Source organism: Carcharodon carcharias, chromosome 33 (genome assembly GCF_017639515.1).
Source record: "Carcharodon carcharias isolate sCarCar2 chromosome 33, sCarCar2.pri, whole genome shotgun sequence".
In the NCBI taxonomy this organism is placed as follows: Eukaryota; Metazoa; Chordata; class Chondrichthyes; order Lamniformes; family Lamnidae; genus Carcharodon; species Carcharodon carcharias.
This window is the reverse complement of record NC_054499.1, coordinates 10,221,333-10,243,623: the sequence shown is the minus strand read 5'-3', so window position 1 is coordinate 10,243,623 and position 22,291 is coordinate 10,221,333. Positions and strand designations below refer to the sequence as shown.

At 51.0% G+C, this 22,291-nt stretch overlaps 1 protein-coding gene across 1 annotated transcript; it reads left to right on the top strand.

The window, feature by feature from the left end:
* Positions 1 to 1,803: 1,803 nt before the first annotated feature.
* Positions 1,804 to 22,287, top strand: LOC121272239 (complement C1s subcomponent-like). Its single transcript, XM_041178767.1, has 5 exons — positions 1,804 to 1,876; positions 3,340 to 3,477; positions 14,664 to 15,391; positions 20,413 to 20,493; positions 22,276 to 22,287. Exons 1-5 carry the CDS (start codon positions 1,804 to 1,806, stop codon positions 22,285 to 22,287), a joined length of 1,032 nt encoding a protein of 343 aa, XP_041034701.1.
* Positions 22,288 to 22,291: the final 4 nt, after the last annotated feature.

Below are 22,291 nucleotides of genomic sequence, written 5' to 3'. Positions count from 1 at the left end.
CCCCACGATAGGGCACCAGCCCTGACCTTCGAACTCAATCCTTTCCCATTACACGGGCCAATCAACATGGCCGGTGCCCAATTCTAGACTCCAAAATTTTAGGAAAGGGCGTGGAGGCTTCAGAGAGGGCGCAGAAAAGATTCGCAAGGGCGGTCCCAGTAATAAGGGACTTCGATTAGACAGAACGACTGGAGAGGCTGCGGCTGTTCCCCTTGGAGGCCACGAGGTTAAGGGGAGGTTTGACCGAGGTGTTCAAAAGCGTGAGGGAGTAGACAGGGAGAAACTGTTCCCATTGTTGGGAGGACCAAGAGCCAGAGGACACCGATTTCAATTGATTGGCAAAGGAGCCAACGTTTTTTTTTAAAGATTAGTTTTTACGCAGCGGGTGGTTAGGGTCCGGAATGCACCGCCTGAGAGTGAGGTGGAGGGCAGGTCCAACGGAGACTTCGAAAAGAGAATTGGGGTAATTGTTGTGAGGGAGGAAATTTGGCAGAGCAATGGGAGAGAGTGGTGGAGCGGGACCAGCTGGTCTGCTGTTGTAGATGGTTGGTACAGACCCGATGGGCCAAATGGCCTCATTCTGTGCTGTAACCAGTCCATGATCCTATGATCCCAGGTCACATGGGTTACCAGATCAGACAGAGTACTGTTTCTGTACAATGTGAAATGAGTTATTACAATTCAGATAAAGGATAGGTTCTGGTATGCATAGCACTGTCAACCATGGCCAGGCAGGTACAACATGGGCTGGGCACAGAGTTTAACTCCAATTAATTCCATACTGCACTTCACTTTTTCACGGTGTGTAGGCGTCGCTGGCAAGGCCAGCGTTTGTTGCCCATCCCTAATTGCCCTGGGACTGAGTGACTTGCTCGGCCATTTCAGAGAGGCAGTTTGGAGTCAACCTCGTCGCTGTGTGGGTCTGGAGTCACGTGTGGGCCCAGACCAGGTAAGGACATCAGATTAAAAGGGGCATTAGTGAACCAGCTGTGGTTTTTGGGGCAACCGCTGATGGTTTCATGGTCACCGTGACTGAGACTAGCTACCAACTCCAGATTTATTAACTGAAGCTAAATTCCACCAGCAGCTGTGGTGGGATTTGAACCCCTGTTTCTCCCGCCAAGCATTAGTCTCAGCCTTTGGATTGCTGGTCCAGTGACATCACCACTAAGCCACCATCACCTCAAAGCCTCCCTTATTTTCCTGTGAAGTGTTGCCTTTCTGTTCCTACTGCCGTGCGCTATCTTTCCTTCTTCATTATCATTCCACGTTCCCCCTTTTTCTCTCCGTTTCTGCTTTTCACGTTACTTTCTTCCCTCCTTCACGCTGTTAATCCTGTCATTCATCCCACCGCCTCGCAAGCTTGGGAAAATCCACCAAGGAAACCCTCAGCGACAAACAAGACCAAAGGACCTCAATCGCAGAGCAGAGAACTTACTAAAGACAAAACTAAGAGAGCGGCAAATATGCTTGTCCCACTCAACAACTCGAACAAACCGCCTCATCACAATTCTGAAAGGTTAATTAGGTTCTGATCGGAAGCTGACGGTAACAGCAAACTGCATTTATATAGCAGATTGAATGTGGCAAAGCCATCCCAAGGCGCTTCCCAGGAGCCCTTGTCAGACAGGATTTGACACCGAGTCCTACGTACCGACATGAGGGCGGGTTCTCAGTCGAAGGAGCGCCTTGAAGTTGGTGGGGTGGGGGCGGGGAGAGAGAAAGGTGGAGAAGTTTAGGGAGGGATTTCCGAAGCTTAGGGCCCAGACAGCTGAAGGTGCGGCTGCCGACAGTGGAGCGACGATGATCAGTAACGTGCAAGAGGCTGGAGTCCCAGGAATGCAGAGATCTCAGAGGGATAAGGGCCTGGTGGAGGGTAAAGAGAGAGGGAGGGGGCATGGGGGGGTTTGGGGGGGGGGTGGGGTGGCTGGAGGGATTTTTCTTTCATTCGCTTATGGGGTGAGGGGGCATCACTAGGTCATCCAGCATTTATCCCTCATCCCCCATTTCCCTTGACAACTGATTGGGCCTGCTGGGCCACTTAAGAGTAAACCCCAGGCCTGGAGTCACATGTAGGCCAGACCAGGTAAGGACAGCAGATTTCCTTCCCTAAAGGAACATTAACGAACCAGTTGGAACAATCTAACAAGAGCTTCATGGTCTTTATTAGACTTCCAACAGCAATTTTTTTTAAACTGCCCAGTCCCCAGAGCATTACCTTGGGTTCCTGGAGTATTAGTCCAGTAACGATACCACCGCACCAACACCTCCCCAAGCAAAGATGCCGTCTAAGTTAATCACTAACACTGTGACTGATTTGTGAAGACGGTTCTAGTGAAAAAAAAACTAACGCTTTTGTTGGAACGTTCCTCTTAGGGCTTTAAGACGATCCCCAATTTTTTTGTGGAATGTCAACAGGATGGGACTTGGAACACTCCCGGGTACAGCTGTCAGCGTAAGTGGTATTCTGCGTGTTTTGGAATTATCTTCTGGATTAATCTACTGAGGTTGGATTACACGTAGCAGGCGCTGGTCTGTGTAAGATCGTCATGGCGTACATCTCACCTTAGTAAGGACGATCATGAAAATATCAGATTGGCGCGAAAACCCTTCTGGTTCACTCATACCCCTTTAGGGAAAACCCCATCTGGTTCACTCATACCCCTTTAGGGAAAAACCCCATCTGGTTCACTCATACCCCTTTAGGGAAAAACCCCATCTGGTTCACTCACTGGGTGGGTTAATTGCAGACCAATTCGTTTAAAGGGATATTTTGAGCCAGGTCACTTGGCAAGATACTAATGGCGCTATCTGAAATAGCAGTTCCACTCCCCAATGACAACTTGCATTCATATAAAAGCAAAATACCGCAGATGCTGGAAATCTGAAATTTTTTTTGAAAAATTGCATTTATATGACTTCTTTGACTCCCCCAGGGCACTTCACGGGAATGTTATTAAAACAAAACCCGAGTCTTGAAGGAGCGAAGGGGATCGGAGAGATTTAGGGAGAGAATTCCCAGAGCTTGGGGCCCAGGCAGCTAAAGGCATGCCCGCCAACGACAGAGCGCTTAAAATCGGTGGGGGGGGGAAAAGAGCGCGAGGTCAGAGCCGGAGGGTGGTGGGGCTGGAGGAGGTTACAGAGATAGGGATGAGGCCAGGCCATGGCGGGATTAGAGCGTTTTTAAAATTCGGGATGGACCAGGAGCCAGTGTAGTTCAGCAAGCCCCAGTGGGGGGGAGGTGACAGTAGATGGAACTCTGTTGAAACATGACCTGCAGTGCCGGATAGCTAACCCGATTGCGAGATGACTCTGTTAATTTTGTGTGCTCTTCTTTAGCTGTAGATTGCTCGTTTCCACCTTTGATTGAGAATGGGCGGATTGCATTTATTACCGAGACCAATGTCACCACCTATAGATCCACAATTCGGTACCAGTGCAATGAACCTTATTACCAACTAGAATCAGACCGTAACCGTAAGTAGGTTATATTAAAGCACAATATATTTTCGGAAGGGAAGCAATATCCTGAATGCCAGAAGGCCATTGGACATCATATTCACTTGTGGTTATTTTGATGTTAGATGTTGCTAAACATTATTATTGCTGCTGAAGAAAGAGAAAGGTCAAAGCTTTTCATCTTGCACTCATCAGGACACTTTACAAGAATACCAGTATAAGGGGGAAAACAACAATTTATACTCTACGTGAAGACAGTGCTGATTGGCTGGCAAGCGGGCTCTGATTGGTAGAGGCGCTGCCATGGAGAATGCACTGGTGATGGTGACTGACAGTTAACTGCCAAGCATTGTTTGAAATTTACGTACAGTCTTGGCCCCAGAGAGAATACGCCAAGTAGTGCCATGGGATCTTTTGTGTCAACATGGGAGAGGGCAGACAGGACCTCGGTTAAACAGCTCAACTGAAAGATAGCTCTTGCAGCCTAGATTTTGGTGTTCAGGGCCTGCAGGGGGACTTGAACCCATGACCTTCTGACTCGGAGGAGAGATATGACATGTAGTTTGAGCATGCGGACTGCACGAAAGTTAAAAAACAAAGTTCCTTTTATTCCACCGGCATCCAAACTGTATAAACTGCCAAGGGAAAGCGTAACTCCAAGAAACAACTGTTTACAGAGAACATTCACCGCTGGTGCTCCAAATCTCTGTCCTAGTTTGGCAAAGCACAGCACAGCACTCATCAGACATCTTCAGACCTGCAGCTCCTGGCTGGAGGCCTCTTCCCCCTTTCTCTCCAAGAGGCTTCTCAGACTCAGGGGTGCGATCGGTCAGTCTGACTGGGTCCCACTTCCTCTTCTTGGCTCTCCAGCCGCCTTGCAAGCTCCCTTCGGCACACCTGCCCCACAGCAGCTCACAGGCCCTGGCTTTGTCCTGGCTGCTTCCTCCCTCGCCTCGCGGCATCTGGCTCCACCCCGCAACTTGTCAAGGACATCCCCACAAGAGCCGACCAGTTCCTCTGCCCGGCGCTCTCTCCCACCAAGGCCACCTGCTGCCTGAGGCCTCGCTACAGTCAGCGTGACCAACTTAGCCACCAGGCAACGCAAACATGTCACAGCCTTGGAACTAAAGCTAAGGGCTGTCAAATTCGGGCAGGAGGCGGGGGACCAGAGTGGGGACGGGGGGGGGGGTTGTAGTGGGGAGGCAACTAAAACTCACAGAACATTACCGGATGTAGTACCCCTCCCCCCACCCCCCCACCTTAGCCTTGTCCCCGCTCAACTGAGAAGTCAGCCATCAGCCTGTCCACCTGAAAGCTGGCTGCCCCGAGATGACATCACGCTGGGAGCAGCCATAATTGTTGGAGAGTTGGGACTTCAGCCATCCGCTCCCCCCCCCCCCACCCCCTCACACCCAAATCTGGGAGGAAGTCCTGCCCCTTGGCAGCCCTGTCACCCCAACAGCGCCAGGATCCAAGTAGTGGCCACAGCTGGGATTGCGGGCAGCGCCCCCCCCCCCCCCCCCCCCCCCCCCCCCACCCCCCACCCCCCCACCCAGAGGAAGGAAGTGCCATGGATCCCCAGATGTAAAGGTGAGTCCGTGACTTTGGACAAGCTGGCAGAGCTCAGCGAGGGTGTGCAGGGGGGGTGGTGGGACAAGCGTACTGGGGGGGGGGGGAGTTGAGGAGAGATCCATAGCTTCTGGTTGAGGTGGCATCTGTTATTTGGTATCAGAGTGAGGTGTGTCTGACCACAGGGTGCCTATTGGTACATGGGTTATGCACTTACTGTGTACATTAGAGTATAAGGTAGCTTTAGTAACTTGTGTTATCCTTCCAAATCTGTATATATCTGTAAAGGTACAGTTGTGGGTGAAGGAGTATTGTAATATAGTTCATCTTTTCTTGTTGAATAAATATTTTATTCTTTTGTTCAAAGGTTATTAGCTGACTCCAGTGAATCTGTTCAGTAGCCGCTCTCTACGTATCTAAACAAACAAATAAAAGTTAGGATCTATCAAGCTGGGTTCCACTCTGGGATCTGGCTTGTCCAGGGGTAACCTCAGCTGGGGACCCTAACAGAAGGTGGTGGGGAGGCCACCCATTTTATTTTACAAACCCCAACACACATCCCCACCCCCCACCCCCCACAAACTCCAGAGGGTTGGGGGGGGGACAGATGTGTAAAATCCTGTCCATGCGCATTATCACATCCAAGGATATTAATTATTGACATCTCCGGATAACCTATTGAACTCTCCTGAAGGCTGTTTAACTCTCTCTTGCTCTAGTCTTTGGCACAATGGACATGACATATAATCAGTTACAGAGGACAGAAATTAGACAGATCTCCAACATTACTGAAATATGTAATAAAAAACAACTGCAAGCCAATAGGCAAAGGGCAGTGAACTGGGACCAACTGGGTGGATCTTTCAGAGACATCACACACACAGTGGGCCAAATGGCCTCCTTTTGTGCTGCATTGTGTTATAGCACAGCCAATGGTAAAGGCGGAGTTGCTCCAATCCCAGAAGGGAAACATGAAACAACTTGTTTTGCAATTTGTATAAATTTCGAGATGCATGCCTTGAATTCGGTAGTAATAAGACCACCGAGTCTTATAGGTTTTTACAAAACTCGACTAAACATTTATTAATAAGAGAAATGATTTTAAGCACATACGTATGTCTCTGAATCACAACTATAATAATTTTTAAATCACCTATTAAATCTGACGCCCAGTCATACTTTCGTTAAGGCAACAGTAAGACACATAGATTATAAAAGACCCAGGCAAAGAAACATGACATCCTGAACCAGTTGAATTCAAAATGAGCTCCCTTAACTTCAGTTCTTTGAAAACAGCAGCTTGAGGCATAAATGCTGAAGACTTTTCACACTTGTTAAACCTTAACAATGTTTACCCTTACACACAGCCTTCACTCCTTTATACATACTTTCCCCTTTGAATTCCCATTGTTTCACTGTGTCTTTGGACTTTACCTTTCTGATAATAAAATCCTTTCATAGTACTAAGTTTATCAGTAATCTTCAGGAAGAATAAACACATTGTTTCTAAACTTCACCTGGCTAGATGACATATTTCACTCCCTCTTTTGAAAACAATCTAGTTTTGTTTATTTAAGAATGCAAATATCCTTTTACACCTTACATTTTAAACTTCTCTCATATATACCATGTTTACATAAAAGCCTTCAGACCAGCTGCCTTTAATCCAATTAGGTCTAACACGCACAAACACACACACACACACACACACACACACACACACACACACACACACACACACACACACACACACACACAGCCAAACACATACACAGACATAGGTACTATTGTTTTACAATAAATTCCACTAACATTATGAGAATTATTATATCTTCTTGACTATCTTGTTCTATGATCTCATGACTAATAAGCCACAGACCTTCCTTTAACAGCACCTCCCAAACCCATGTCCCCTACCGGCTAGACAATAAGGGCAGCAGATACATGGAAGCACTATCACCTACAAATTCCCCTCAAAGCCACTCACCATCCTGACTTGGAAATATATCGGCCGTTCCTTCACTGTCGCTGGGTCAAAATCCTGGAACTCCCTCCCTAACAGCACTGTGGGTGTACCTACACCACTTGGGCTGCAGCCGTTCAAGAAGGTGACTCACCACCACCTTCTCAAGACGCACTTAGGGATGGGCAATAAATGCTGTCCTGGCCAGCGACGCCCATATCCTGAAAACAAATATTTTTGTATAAAGGGACACCCCGTATGAAGTCTTGTAAATGACTCGTAAGATATATTGAATAAGAGTGAAAGTAAAACCAAAAATGGCAGAAATAGTGGACCCTGGTCCTGGGTCAGTCAGCAAGTAGATAGGGAAGGCTTTGCGGGAGAGATGATCAAGGTTGAAATGAGTGCGAGACAGGAAGGAGTTTAACACGGTCACTGGAACAGTCCAAGGGAAAAAAATCCTGGGTTGGAATTTTGAATGTTGACACGTCAGAGCACAGATTAAACTGAATTGGTTTTATGATTGAGTGAATGCCTCTATTGACAAATGTACTGTGTTCTCTTGACAGAAGAATTTGTCTGCACTGCTGATGCAACATGGGAGAATAATGGGACAGGACAAGTCCTGCCAAAGTGCACTCCAGGTATACGTAGTAATGGTTATTGACAAAATGCAGTCATTATTAATAACCGTTGCTTCATAGCACAGAACTTGAATCTTGCTGGAAAGTGAGTCATGTTGCCGAATCTTTTAGTCTCACACTCACCGGGACAAATGCAAGAATGCCAAATTTCAAACAATCACTGCAATTTATGCTACAGGAGAAAAGTGTGCTGACTGGTTGGCAAGTCTCTGATGAGCCAAGGTAGTGCCATGGAGGAAGGGAGCAGGAGCTAAAAGGTTCCCCAAGCTCCTGGCTAGTTCAAAAAAGGCACAAAGCTTGAACATATTCTTTTTGTTTGCAGAGAACAGGTCCTTGCATGTGAATGCACGTTGCTTCTAGCAAGCATAAATGAGCCACGTTATGAACTCAACTGATTATCACAAATTGGTTGTTTGTGTAGCTATTAAAGCACTCGGGATTGTTCAACAAGTGCTGCCCCAATCACAAAAATCACATCTAACAGTAGAGATTTTGTGTTGGCCGAACTTGTAATGTGGCTCCCGTTAAGCTTTGCACAGTTTTTTTTTTTAATTACCGGGGAGCTTGAGGACCCTACAGCTCCCTATTATTTTCTCCATGGCAACGCCTCAGCCAATCAAAGTTGACTTGGCAGGCAATCAGCAGCCATTGCTCCTGCAGTTTATACTCAATGCAGTTGTGCTCATTGGAAATTTGGCATTCTTGCACTTGTCCTGATGAGTGTAAGAGGAAAAGTTTCTCTCCTTTCAGCAATTAAGAGCACACTGATTAATAAAAAAAGTGTCGGGACCGGAAGCAAGTATGTTTTTTTTTAAAAGCTGCTTAGATGGGGTAATTTTAATCAACCAGCCAACAATGATGTAACCCAATGCTTTAAGCGGTGCCCAATTTTATTCTCCAAGTTACCCCCTCCCTCAACACCCACCCCCACCTCCCCCCCCACCCCACCCCCTCACCACAACCATTTCCCACCAGGCCATGGGAGTGCATATTCACCCCAATTTCCAGAGGGCCAGGCAGGTCTTATCATTGTTGAGTAAACACCCGTGACAAAGGCCGAGTCGCGAGTCGTCCTCCAGTGAGGCGCTTGAGTTATTCTCCCCGTTCACACTGGGAGCGGAGAGACAGGGAGAAGCAACCGCTCTTGCCGCAGGTTCATGCCCTTTCCATCCAGCCATTTTTTTAACGGAGGTGGGGGGTGGGGGGAGTGGGATGAGTGCCCTGCAGCCAATTTTGCCAATGACCAAACTCATGCATGGCAGGGTGTAGGAATTTGTCTTGGAGTTGGAGTTAGGGAGTGCCTACATTATTCAGCTTCACCACCCTGATGCTGGTTCAGCTCATATAAATGCCCCTGCTCACCGTGGATGGGCCTGTCAGTCTTTTATGCAATTTTGATTACACCCAAAGTAGCAAAGCATCAAGTGGGGCATAAACCAGCATGGACATGATGGGCTGAATAACCCCCTCCTATGCTAATGGAATGTTGTCTCCTGTTATGAGAGGAATTGAACCAAAAATTAAGGATGTTATACATCACATTGGTGAGGCCACACCTCGAATACTGTGTGCAGTTTTGATCTCCTTATATAAGGAAGGATGTAAATACATTGGAGGCGGTTCAGAGAGGGTTTACTAGATTGATACCTGGAATGAGTGGGTTGTCTTACAAGGAAAGGTCGGACAGACTGGGTTTGTTTCCACTGGAGTTTAGAAGAGTGAGGGGTGATTTGTAGAGTTTAGAAGAGTGAGGGGTGATCTGATTGAAGTTCACAAGATCCTAAACGTCCTTGACAAGGTGGATGTGGAAAGGATGTTTCCTCTTGTGGGTGAGTCCGGGACGAGGGGGCACTGGTTTAAAATTAGGGGTTGCCCTTTTAGGACAGAGATGAGGAGAATTTTTCTCTCTCAGAGGGTTGTGCAACTTTGGAAGTCTCTGCCTCAGAAGGCGGTGGGGGCAGGGTCACTGAATATTTTTAAGGCGGAGGTAGATAGATTCTTGTTAGGCAAGGGGGTAGATGGGAACATGAAACTCAAAACACAAACAGATGAGCCGTGGCCTCATTGAATGGCGGAGCAGGCTTGAGGGGCTGAATGGCCTCCTCCTGCACCCGTTTCATACGTCTGTAACCATTCTATGTCTCTGTTGGCTGTAACTCAAGTTAGAATTCATGCTTCAGCTAGACCAAGCCCTGGTTAGACCACGTCTGGAGTTCCTGTGAGCAGTTCTGGGTACCACACCTTAGGAAGGACATATTGGCCTTGAGTGCAGTGTAGAGGTCCCGGAATGATACCTGGACTCTAGCGGTTATTAGCTATGGGAGGAGATTAAAAGCACAATCGTTCAGTAGCACAGGCCTTGCTGAATATGCTGCAAAGGAAGAAAAGCTGCTGAAACTTTAAGCCTTACACTCATCAGGTAAAACACAAGAATATTGCTCAGAAAGCAGACATTTTCTTTTATTGGATCTTGGGATGTGGGCATTGCTGTTGAGGCCTGTATTTATTACCCTTCTTCAGAGGGCATTTACTTTAAAGAGTCAAACAAGTTGCTGAGGGTCTGGAATCACATGTAGACCAGCAGATTTCCTTCCCCAAAGGGCATTAGTGAACCAGAGGAGCTTTTAATGACAACCAACAATGGTTAGACAGATCATTAGACTTTTAACTCCAGGTTTTGGCTGAATTCAAATTCCACCGTCTGCCATGGTGGGATTTGAACCCAGGCCCCCCAAACTCTGGGTCACTAGATTACTGGCCCAGTGACAATACCACCATGTCACCACCTTTTGTCAAAGATTTCACAGAATCACAGGATTGTTATGGTGCAGGAGGCCATTCGGCCCATCCTGTCTGCACCGGCTCTCTGAGCATTTTAACTTAGTGCCGATCTCCTGCCTTTTCCCCGTAACCCAGCACATTGTTTCTATTTAAATGATCATCTAATGCCCTCTTCAATGCCCCAATTGAACCTGCCCCCACCACACTCCCAGGCAGCGTATTCCAAATCCTAACCACTCACTGTGTGAAAAAGTTTTTCTCACCTCGCATTTGCTCCTTTTGCAAAATGCTTTAAAGCTCTGCCCTCTGGTTCTCGATCCATTTACGAAGGGGAACAGTTTCTCCCTGTCTACTCTATGCAGACCCTCATGGTTTTGAATACTTCTATCAAGTCTCCTCTCAGCCTTCTTCTCTCCAGAGAAACAGCCCCAACTTCCCCAATCTTTCCTCATAGCTGAAGTTTCTCATCCCTGGAACCATTCTTGTAAACCACTTCTGCTCTCTCTCCAGTGTGTTCACATCCTTCCTATAGTGTGGTGCCCAGAACACTCCAGCTGAGGTCTAACCAGTGTCTTATATAAATTCAGCATAACCTCCCTGCTCTTGTACTCTATGCCCCTATTAATGAAGCCTAGAATACTGTGTACTTTAGAAACAGTTCTCTCTACCTGTCCTACCACCTTTAATGGCTTATATACATATACACCCAGGTCTCTCTGCTCCTGCACACGCTTTAGAATAGTATCCTTTATTTTATACTGTCTCTCCTTGTTCTTTGTGCCAAAGTGTATCACTTCACCCTTCCCCGCATTGAACTTCATCTGCCAAAACATCATCTTCCTGTCTTGCGCTCATCAGGACAATTCGCAAGAATGCCAAACAGAACAACAATTTACACTGCATGAGAAGAGAGTGCTGAATGGTTGACAAGCGGACTCTGATTGGTAGAGGTGTTGCCATGGAGAATGCACTATTTGGTATTTTTACGCATTGTCCCAGTGAGTGCCAGATGAAAAATCTCCTTTCAGCAACGCTCCAATTCTGCACAACCAAACGAGGACTTACACGCAAGAATGCCAAATTTCAAATGACTGCAACAATTTGTACCACAGGAGAACAGAGTGCTGACTGGCTGGCAAGTCGACTCTGATTGGTAGAGGCGTGGCCATGCAGAAAGCAGCAGGGAACTATAGGCTCCCGGGTATTCAAGAAAGCCGAAAGGCTCAAACATAGTCAGTTTGTTTGCAGAGAAAGGGTATTCCAGCGTATGAGAACCTCCCACAGCATCTCGCTTTTCAGCAGTGTTGAAGAAGCTATGTTTGTACAGCCTGGAATTCAGGAGTTTAAGGGGCAAATCGATGGAGGCCTCCAAGACATCGAGGGGAACAGAGATAGTTGGACAGGGAGAAAGTATTTTTGCCTAAAAATTCAACCGGGCCTTTCAGAAACGAAGTTGGGAAACACTTCCACACACAAAGGATGATAGAAAGTTTGGAACCCGCTTTCGCAAATGGCCAATGACATGAGATCAATTGTTCATTTTGAAACTGAGATCGCTATCGTTAGCCAAAGGTATTGAAGGATATGGGGCACAGGCTGGTGTATGGAGTTAGTTCACAGATCATGTTGAACGTAGGCGGAACAGGTTCGAGAAGCTGAACGGCCTCCTCCTTTCAGACGTTCTTAGGTAACTGATTTACTCAGTGTCTATAACTGAGCAGCACGCTCTGTCGGGCGTGTTTAGGGTAGGAGACCTGTACCACATTTAGACACTCACCCACTGATTTAGAGCACAATGTGCATTCCATTTCAGAGGGAATTCCTGTGACGTGTTACAGGGTAGGCATGGATTCTCGACTAACAAGGGGGAGAAAGGGTATCCTTCAGGTCAGCCATGACCATATTGAATGGCGGGGCAGGCTCGAGGGGCCGAGTGGCCTACTCCTGCCCCTAACTCATATAGTCATAGGCACTAGTTCTTGATTGTGGCACAGTGCAGGGTCACTCGGTGAAGAGTAACGCTAAGTATGGATGGGAGAAGAAAATCCTGATGGAGTTGAATGTCAGAACAGGTCCGACAGCCTGAATGGCCTCCCAGCGTTCTTCTGTCTCTAGTGAATGGGGACATCAATCTGCATTTGGACATAAGGGATGGAACAGCTTTTTGGAGTCCTATCAGGCACAGAATAACAGAAATGCTACAGCACAGAAGGAGGCCATTCAGCCCATCGTGTCCACACTGTCTCTCCGAAGGAGCAATTCACCCAGCGCCATCCCCCCGCCTTCTCCCTGTAATCCTGCGCACTCTTCCTTTTCAGATAATAATCCAACTCCCCCTCGATGGAACCTGCCTCCACCTCAACCCTCAGGCAGCGCGTCCCAGACCCCAACCACTCGCTGCGTGATAAAGCTTTTCCTCATGTCTCCTTGGCTTCTTTTACCAATGTGCCCTGGCATTCTCAGCTCTCCCACCAATGGGAACTGTTTCTCCCGCTCTGCACTGTCCAGACCCCCTCATGTCTTTGAACACCTCCCATCAAATCCCCTCTCAACCTGCTCTTCTCTGAGGAGGTTTTAAAGGAAGTGGCTGCAGGGATAGTGGAGGCATTGGACTCCAGGAGGGTCCCAGCGAATTGGAACCATTAATGTAACGCCCTTGTCCAAGAAGGGAGGGAGACAAAAAGCATGAAACTATAGGCCAGTCAGCGTAACATCTGTCATTGGGAAAATGCTAGAGTCCATTATGAAGGAAGAAATAGCAGGACATTTAAAAAAGCTTAACACAATCAAACAGAGTCAACATGGTTTTCTGTAAGGGAGATCATGTTTGACAAATTTGCCTGAGTTCTTTGAGGATATAACAAGCAGGGCTGATAAAGGGGAACCAGTAGATGTAGTCTATTTGGATTTCCAGAAGGCATTCGATAGGGCGCCACATAGAAGGTTATTGCACAAGATAGGAGCTCATGGTATTGGGGGTAATGTATTAGCATGGGTTGAGGATTGGTTAACACACAGAAGACAGAGAGTTGGGATTAATGGATCTTCCTCAGGTTGGAAAGATGTAACTAGTGGAGTGCCACAAGGATCAGTCCCAGGGCCTCAATTATTTACTATCGATATTAATGGCTTGGAGGAAGGGGCAGAGTGTAATGTATCCAAATTCACTGACAATACAAAAATAGGTGGGAGAGCATGTTGTGATGAGGACATAAGGAATCTGCAAAGGGATATAGATAGGTTGAGTGAGTGGGCGAGCGAAAACTGGCAGATGGAGTTTAATGTAGGCAAGTGTGAGGTCATGCACTTTGGTAGGAAGAATCAAAAGGCAGACTATTATTTAAATGGAGAGAGACTCCAAAAGAGTGCAGCACAGAGGGATCTGGGTGCTCTTGTGCATGAAACACAAAAAGTTAGCATGGAGGTGCAGCAAGTCATTAAGGCAAATGAAATTTTGGCCTGTATTGCTAGAGGACTGGAGTTTAAAAATAGGGAAGTCTGGTTACAACTGTAACTGGTGTTGGTGAGGCCGTACCTGGAGTACTGTGTGCAGTTTTGGTCCCTGTATTTAAGAAAGGATATACTGGCACTGGAGGCAATTCAAATGAGATTCACTAGGCTGATTCCTGGGATGAAGGGGTTGAATTATCAAGAATGGCTAAATTTATTCATTAGAGGTTAGAAGAATGAGGGGTGATCTTACTGAAACGTACAAGATTCTGAGGGGGGATTGTCAGGGTAGATGTTGAGAAGGTGTTTCCACTAGTGGGGGAATCTCGAACTAGGGGACAAAGTTACAGGATAAGGGGTCACTCATTCAAAACTGAGATGCGAAGGAATTTCTTCTCTCAGAGGGTAATGAATCTCTGGAATTCTCTACCCCAGAGAGATGTGGAGGCTCGATCACTGAAAGTATTTATAGGGGTGGTAGGTTGATTTTTGAAATATCGGGGAGTTGAGGGCTGTGAGGAGTTGGTACAAAAGAGGAGTTGAGGCCTGGGGCCGATCAGCCATGATCTTATTGAATGGGATGGGGGAAAGGGCTGGCAGACTTGAGGGGCCGAATGGCCTACCCTTGCTCCAATTTCTGATGAAAGCAGTCCCAATTTCTCCAGCCTATCCTATCCAATCTCGTCCGTGGACAAACAGGGCAAGTGGCTAGCCTTAGGGTGGGGGGTGGGGTGCAGTCGATGGATGGAGGAGATGGTTGGCAAAGGCTCTAAGCTTTCCCCTTGGGTGTGTTACAGTGTGCGGCAAGCCGAGTAACCCTATCATCTTCCGCGAGAGGGTCCTCAAGGGGTCGGTGGCAAAGAGGGGCAACTTTCCCTGGCAGGTCCTCATCCAGCAGCCAAGTGGTGCCGGGGCGCTTATTTCAGACCAGTGGGTCCTCACTGCAGCCCACGTGGTTCACGAGGTGTCCAGCTTGCCCATGGTAGCGGGGATCACGAATTCGAAGGACCTGAGGCACGGGACCCGGCTCCACCACGACAAAATCTTCATCCACCCCGGTTACGAGCAGCCCACAGGTGAAGGCTACAACTACGACAACGACATCGCCCTGGTTCGGCTCAGGTCCAAGGTCCAGCTGGGCCCCGACCTCTCGCCCGTGTGCCTCCCGGCCAGGGACCCGCAGCACGCGGTGCCCGTCACCAAGGTGGGGCTGGTCTCCGGCTGGGGGATCACCGAGAACCACACGCTGCCCAGCGACCTGATGTTTGCGCGGCTGCCCGTGAAGGACCTGGAGGAGTGCCGCAACCAAACCTCGGGCCACCAGGTCACCATCACCGGCAACATGATCTGTGCTGGCGACGACAGAGGCTCAGACAGTTGCCAGGGCGACAGCGGGGGGGCTTTTGTGTTTGCCCTCCCCAGGCCCAGGCAGAACCAGTTTTTTGTTGGTGGCATTGTCTCCTGGGGTATTAGATGTGGCACTGTCGGCTTCTACACAAAAGTGGTCAACTATCTGGACTGGATTGGGGAAATCATGAGAAATAATTAACCTTCTTGAAAATGCCGAACGCCACCGATTTGGAAAATCTGGATGCTTGCGCGCATGTTTCCAATGAATTAAAACTGAAGCGTTGTTCCCGTGAAATGTATTGTCTCTTGCTGAAATCTAGCAGCGATTTGCACATTCTCCCCTGTCTGCGCACCAACAAAGCCGCTGCGCGGTAGAGCGTTGCTGAAATAAAAAGGCACAGGCTTGAGTCTTGGGCTCGGAGAGTGGCAGAGCGCGGCCGGGAAAGCGACTGGCCGACCACCGTCAGCCCTCGGCCGCAATTCCACCCTGGCTTGGACCACGAGAAATTGGAGGGAGCTGTGCCCGGCTTAATTTCCCTCTTAACTTGGCGGTGGGCGCGCTTCCGAATCTTGCGCGCTGTGCCCGCTGGCCGACATTTCGCACGAGGGCTGGACAACATCGGGACGCTCGCCCGATATCCCGTCACCCGATTTTTGCCCCCCACCAGGTCGGGTGTGCACCCCGCTCCCCCCTGCCGGCGGGATGTAAAATTCTGCCTGTGCTGTCGAAGCCTTTGGTCTGGCAACGATCCGGACAAGTGCAAGAATGCCAAATTTCAAAGGGTCACAACAATTCATACTGATAGGTTGGCAAGTCAATTCTGATTGGTCGGGGCTTGGCCATGCAGAATGTACCAGGGAATGTTTGTCCCCCCCACACTTCTGCCTCATTCAATAAAGGCTCAATGCCTGGGACATGCTCCTTTTGCCAGCAGAGGACAGGTCCCGACATGTGAATAGACGAAGCTTCGAGCAAGGGTAAGTGAGCCGTTTTGTGAAGGAGGGGGAGGGGGCATTGTGAAGGAGGGTGGGGGGAGGAGGGGGCATTGTGAAGGAGGGGGAGGGGAGGAGGGGGCATTGTGAAGGAGGGGGAGGGGAGGAGGGGGCATTGTGAAGGAGGGGGAGGGGAGGAGGGGGCATTGTGAAGGAGGGGGAGGGGAGGAGGGGGCATTGTGAAGGAGGGGGAGGGGAGGAGGGGGCATTGTGAAGGAGGGTGGGGGAAGGAGGGGGCATTGTGAAGGAGGGGGAGGGGAGGAGGGGGCATTGTGAAGGAGGGGGAGGGAGGAGGGGGCATTGTGAAGGAGGGGGAGGGGAGGAGGGGGCATTGTGAAGGATGGGGAGGGGAGGAGGGGGCATTGTGAAGGAGGGGGAGGGGAGGAGGGGGCATTGTGAAGGAGGGGGAGGGGAGGAGGGGGCATTGTGAAGGAGGGGGAGGGGAGGAGGGGGCATTGTGAAGGAGGGGGAGGGGAGGAGGGGGCATTGTGAAGGAGGGGGAGGGGAGGAGGGGGCATTGTGAAGGAGGGGGAGGGGAGGAGGGGGCATTGTGAAGGAGGGGGAGGGGAGGAGGGGGCATTGTGAAGGATGGGGAGGGGAGGAGGGGGCATTGTGAAGGATGGGGAGGGGAGGAGGGGGCATTGTGAAGGAGGGGGAGGGGAGGAGGGGGCATTGTGAAGGAGGCGGAGTGGAGGAGGGGGCATTGTGAAGGAGGTGGAGGGGAGGGGGGGGCATTGTGAAGGAGGGGGAGGGGAGGAGGGGGCATTGTGAAGGAGGGGGAGGGAGGAGGGGGCATTGTGAAGGAGGGGGAGGGGAGGAGGGGGCATTGTGAAGGATGGGGAGGGGAGGAGGGGGCATTGTGAAGGAGGGGGAGGGGAGGAGGGGGCATTGTGAAGGAGGGGAGGGGAGGAGGGGGCATTGTGAAGGAGGGGGAGGGGAGGAGGGGGCATTGTGAAGGAGGGGGAGGGGAGGAGGGGGCATTGTGAAGGAGGGGGAGGGGAGGAGGGGGCATTGTGAAGGAGGGGGAGGGGAGGAGGGGGCATTGTGAAGGAGGCGGAGGGGGCATTGTGAAGGAGGCGGAGGGGAGGAGGGGGCATTGTGAAGGAGGGGGAGGGGAGGAGGGGGCATTGTGAAGGAGGTGGAGGGGAGGAGGGGGCATTGTGAAGGAGGGGGAGGGGAGGAGGGGGCATTGTGAAGGAGGTGGAGGGGAGGAGGGGGCATTGTGAAGGAGGGGGAGGGGAGGAGGGGGCATTGTGAAGGAGGGGGAGGGGAGGAGGGGGCATTGTGAAGGAGGGGGAGGGGAGGAGGGGGCATTGTGAAGGAGGGGAGGGGGGGGCATTGTGAAGGAGGGGAGGGGAGGAGGGGGCATTGTGAAGGAGGGGGAGGGGAGGAGGGGGCATTGTGAAGGAGGGGGAGGGGAGGAGGGGGCATTGTGAAGGAGGGGGAGGGGAGGAGGGGGCATTGTGAAGGATGGGGAGGGGAGGAGGGGGCATTGTGAAGGAGGTGGAGGGGAGGAGGGGGCATTGTGAAGGAGGGGGAGGGGAGGAGGGGGCATTGTGAAGGAGGGGGAGGGGGCACCTTCGGGCTTGTCCATGGTTATGAAACACAAGGCCAGCTCCTTGGAACAGTTCACCGTGCCGGCCTGGTCTCCAGTGAGGAAGCGGGATGAGAGCGGCTGCCTCTCCTGACGTTGAAGAGGCCCGGCCTGCGCGCTCGAAGGCAGCCTGAGCAGCGGGTACTCCCATCTCCGGCCCAACCCTGCAGGAAAGTGAGGGTGGGGAGGGGGGGGGTGGGGGGGTGGGAGGGTGGTGTGGTCCAGGCGAATGAGCTGGGCCGTACGGAGTTGGCCTGCGGAGATGGAGGGCAGCATTGAGCCGAGGCAAGGCCCAGTGGGGTCGGTCACGGGGGTTACAGCAACAGTCAGAGCAACGGACCAACGGCCGGTTAGGGACCTGCAACCAGCAGCCACTGATCTCTCAGGCCACCGACAAGAAGCGGGAGTGTGATCCCACGGCCCTGGAGCCCACGACCATGGCGATGGAAGACCCAGCCGCCAACTGCTCGCAACACGCTGGGCCCGAGCGGGTTCCGGCTGCCCACAGCATCCAGAACGAGGGAGGAGTCGGGCCAAGTAAGCCGATGGTCAGGCGCCTCTCACTCACCTGCTGCGGCTGGCACGGGAATTCCGGCAGGGGCAACCGTGGGGATGTACGCAGAGGTGGGCAATGCCATAGGTTACACGATGGAACTGGCACTCGACGCCATCGTGGAGGCAGGAGCTCACCGAGGCTCCTCCGACGGCCTCACCACCCCGGCCACCTAGAGGGGCAAGAGCAGCAGACACATGGGGAACACCACCTCCTGTAAAGACCCCCCCCACCCCCTCCGAACTGCTCAGCCATCCTGACTTGGAACTAGATCGCCATTCGGCCCATCGTGTGCATGCTGGCTCTGTTCAAGCTGGTCCCACTCCCCTGCCTTTTCTCCGTGGTCCCTGCAAACGTTTTCCCTTCAGATAACGATCCAATTCCCTTTTGAAAGCCGCGATTGAATCTCCCTCCACTACGCTCTCCGGCAGCGCATTCCAGATCCTGAGCGCTCGCTGGGTGAAAAAGATGTTCCTCATGTCGCTGTTGCTTTGCTTGTTAATCACCTTAACCCTGTGTGATTATGACAGGTTCAGATAAGGTCAGTGAGGAAAAGCTGTTCCTATTCGCCGATGGTACAAGGAATAGGAGACACAGGTTTAAGGTCTTGAGCAAGGGGTTCGATGAAGGGGGGGGATATGAGGAAGAACATTTTTTTATGCAGCGAGCAGTAATGACCCAGAACTCGTTGCCCACAATGGGGCAGGGTGGGACGCGGAGACGATGAATGATTTCAAAAGGAAATTGGGTGGGGGCTCCAGGGAAGCGATCTCGCAAAGGGATAGAGAGGGGGGGGGGTGCTTGGCAGGGGAGGAGGATATGGAATGGGGCTGACTGGATTGCTCTACAGAGGGCCGGCATTGACTCGATGGGCCAAAGGGCCTCGTCCTGTTGCTGTTGAGTGACTCTGTGAAGCGATTGGCCTGAATTTGTAAAATGTCGGGCGATTTATTTGAAAACCGCTTCAATCTCCCTGAGGCAGCGCCGTGCCGCCGGGATACCGAAGCACTCTTCCGCTCACATGCGCAAAAGAGCACTCGCCCCCCCCGACTCTCCCCTCACCCCCCCCCCCGCCCACACAGGTGGCGCCGAGCACTGCCGCTCGCAGCTTACACTGGGCCCACCCGCGTAAAATGGCGGCGCGCAGCCAATCACAGGCAGCGTTCAGCTCCGCGTCCGGCCCCCTTCCCCTCACTCCCGCCAAGCCCGCCGGCCCACTGAAACATCCAGGCCCATGACCACAATCCAGTGGCTGGAGGAGTGAACAGCAGAGCCTCTCGTACGCGGTTACGTGCAAGAGATGCAGAGCCAGAGGCCGCCTGCAGTTACTTGGCGCAGCGAGTTGCCATGTGGAGCAAGTGTTACACTGGCAATCCCCCCACGGCGTCAGATTAAAAGTAGCCGCTTGCTTTCCATTCCTGATCGGCACCTAACGCTCCCTGTTACCTCGTACCTCAGAGAATATTGAAAAACAGGCGGCTTTCAAATGCCCGCTATCTCTGCTCCAACTTTGAACGCCAAGGCTCTGAGCTCCAGGGGAGTAATGTTAACAGAGTGATCGCAGTAAAGGGGTACAATCTACTTACCTCAGCGGAGGGGCCAGAAACCTGAGGAGGTCGGGGAGGGGTGGGGGGGCACAGGTTTAAAGCGATTAGTGGAAGGGTCAGAGGGGAGATGAGGTGCCGATTTTTACACCCAACAGGTGGCACGGACCTTGAGGCTCACGGCCTGAATGGGTGACCAAGGCTGAAACTCGCTCGTTTCAACAAGCACTTGAATGTCTGTTTGAAGAGATGCGTGACCTGTGACCTGCAGATTGACAGGCCCTGTGCAGGCGAGTGGGGGGAGGGTTAGGCTGGGTCGCTCTTCGTTGAGCGGCACAGACGCGACAGGCTGAGTGGCCTCTTTTCCCCGTCACAGGTTTCCTCCGATTATCGTCACGTTTAAATGATTTCAGAGTCACGGGGGGTGGGTCCGGGATTTAACACGTGGCGTGAGCGGGCAGAGAAGGGAGGGGGGGTGGTTGGGGGGGGAGGTTGCGATCGGCTCTGCACCGCGATTTCACACTGGCCGGTCAATCGAGGCCTGTCCTGCATGGATCGCGAGCGGCAGCGCTGAGCGCTTACCTGGACGGGCGGTGGGGGGGTTGGGGGGGTGGGGGGTGGGGGGTAGGTATGAGGGAGAGTGGAGACCAGTGCGCCAACGAGTGCTTCAATCTCCCAGAGGCACACAGCCGCTTCAGGGAGTCTGAAGCGCTATTTTTTTTAAAAAATAAATAACTGAAGGCAATAAAAATTGAACAAAACGTGTTCCCTCGCGAGACTGTTGTCCCACGAGATGGGGCAGTTTCTATTTTCAAAGGAAAGCTTTTATTCAATTTGTAAAATTTTCGGGGGAAACCTCGCCCCCCGCCTGGTGGGATGAGGTTTCCTAAAAAAAAACACGGCAACGGCCGCTTGGCCTTCTCGCTAGGCCAGACAGGCAGCCTAAGTTTGGAGTTAACTCGCACGTTCGGGGCCTGGTGATGGGCCTCTCCATTGCCAGAGGGAGCGCGGCCACCGAACGAGCGACATATCGCCCGAGTTGGCGATGATGTAGGTAGGGACCCGCGGCCCACGTCATCACCCGCCATTTTACATCCCGGCGTGTCGGGCACCGAGTGTAAAATTCTGCCCGAAAGCATTGAAGGGCAGAAGGAGGCCGTTCAGCCCTTTCTGCCCGTGCCAGCTCTTTGATGGAGCTAAGGGAGACACCCTTCCCGCCCCCCCCCTGCTCTCTCCCCACGGCCCTGCGCTTTGGTTGACTCTCCAAGTAGCTGGCAAACACCATCTGTAAACGTACCGCTCAACCCCCAGCTCGTGCCTCCTTCTCTCGGAGCCGGGTATTCCACCTCATACCGATTGAGGCTGTTTGTCAAATCTCTACATGGCGTTCTTCTTTTTCCTACTCGTCTGTTGATTTAATTGAGGAGACCAATAGGAGGGGCTCTGAATAAAGACGTGTGCAATCCAGGTGGATCCTGTTTTGCTGACCCTGGTTGAACATTAAACCCAGGTCTTCAACTCTGTTCCATCAGCCAGAGTGAGCTGCCCTTATGCTCTGACTGACAGCCGCTCCTCAGGACAAGCTATTCCAACGCCATGGGTGTGGGATTGTTGTCCGTGCGGTGAGTACGATGCTGGGCGTTGACAGGGGTGAGATAATTTCCCGGGGTGAAGATGAAACTGTTCCTTTTGGGAAGCGCGTTGACCTCACTTTGAGGTGAGCCTTTGATCACCTCTAAGCTCCCTTGCTGGGAAAGAATGGATTGCCTAATGTTGCTGTCCACATTGAGGTCCCAGGGTTCTGGCCGTGCTGTTATTGTGAGTCGGCTACGTCGAGGGTGTAATAATTAACTTGGGCATCCCCATGGCAAGGTTGTTGTCAGATCTGTCACGTCTCACTGGGGATAATGTGCTGTAATATCAGCCCCACTGTCCCTAGAACAGTGACAAAAAGTTTGACCAAGTCACCAGGTTACCCCAATTCTCCCCAACTGTTTAATTCAGGTTAACAAGATAGGAGCACCAGGTAAACTTACTAAGTAATAGCGAACAAACTGCTGATAACTAGTGGCAAAAGAAAGAAATATGAACTGCTAACTACTAACACTATAACTTAAACCCTTTGCCCTTCTTAAATCCCTACACACACACACACACAAAACCTGGATTTTAAGGGTGGGATAAAACAGTTCAATAGCACCAATTCCGGAGTATAGGGTTCGATGAGTTGATTTTGATCGATGTCTCCCAAATTTCTTTCAGTCCTTTGTTGATGACACGAGGTGGGCTTTCAGCATTTTCAGCATTTAGTCCACTGGTTGAGAACTTGCCTCTCAATGTCTCTAACAGTAATTTTCCCCCTTTTACTTTTACAGGGGTTTCCTTAGAGAG

What these genes read in the sequence shown, in the direction of transcription:
- LOC121272239 (XM_041178767.1), top strand. Translation starts at nt 1,804, where the DNA reads ATGATCAGTAACGTGCAAGAGGCTGGAGTCCCAGGAATGCAGAGATCT. An exon ending in ACTAGAATCAGACCGTAACC is followed by an intron (nt 3,478 to 14,663) that starts GTAAGTAGGTTA and finishes GGTGTGTTACAG; the next exon opens with TGTGCGGCAAGCCGAGTAAC. An exon ending in TCAACTATCTGGACTGGATT is followed by an intron (nt 15,392 to 20,412) that starts GGGGAAATCATG and finishes GGCTCTGCACCG; the next exon opens with CGATTTCACACTGGCCGGTC.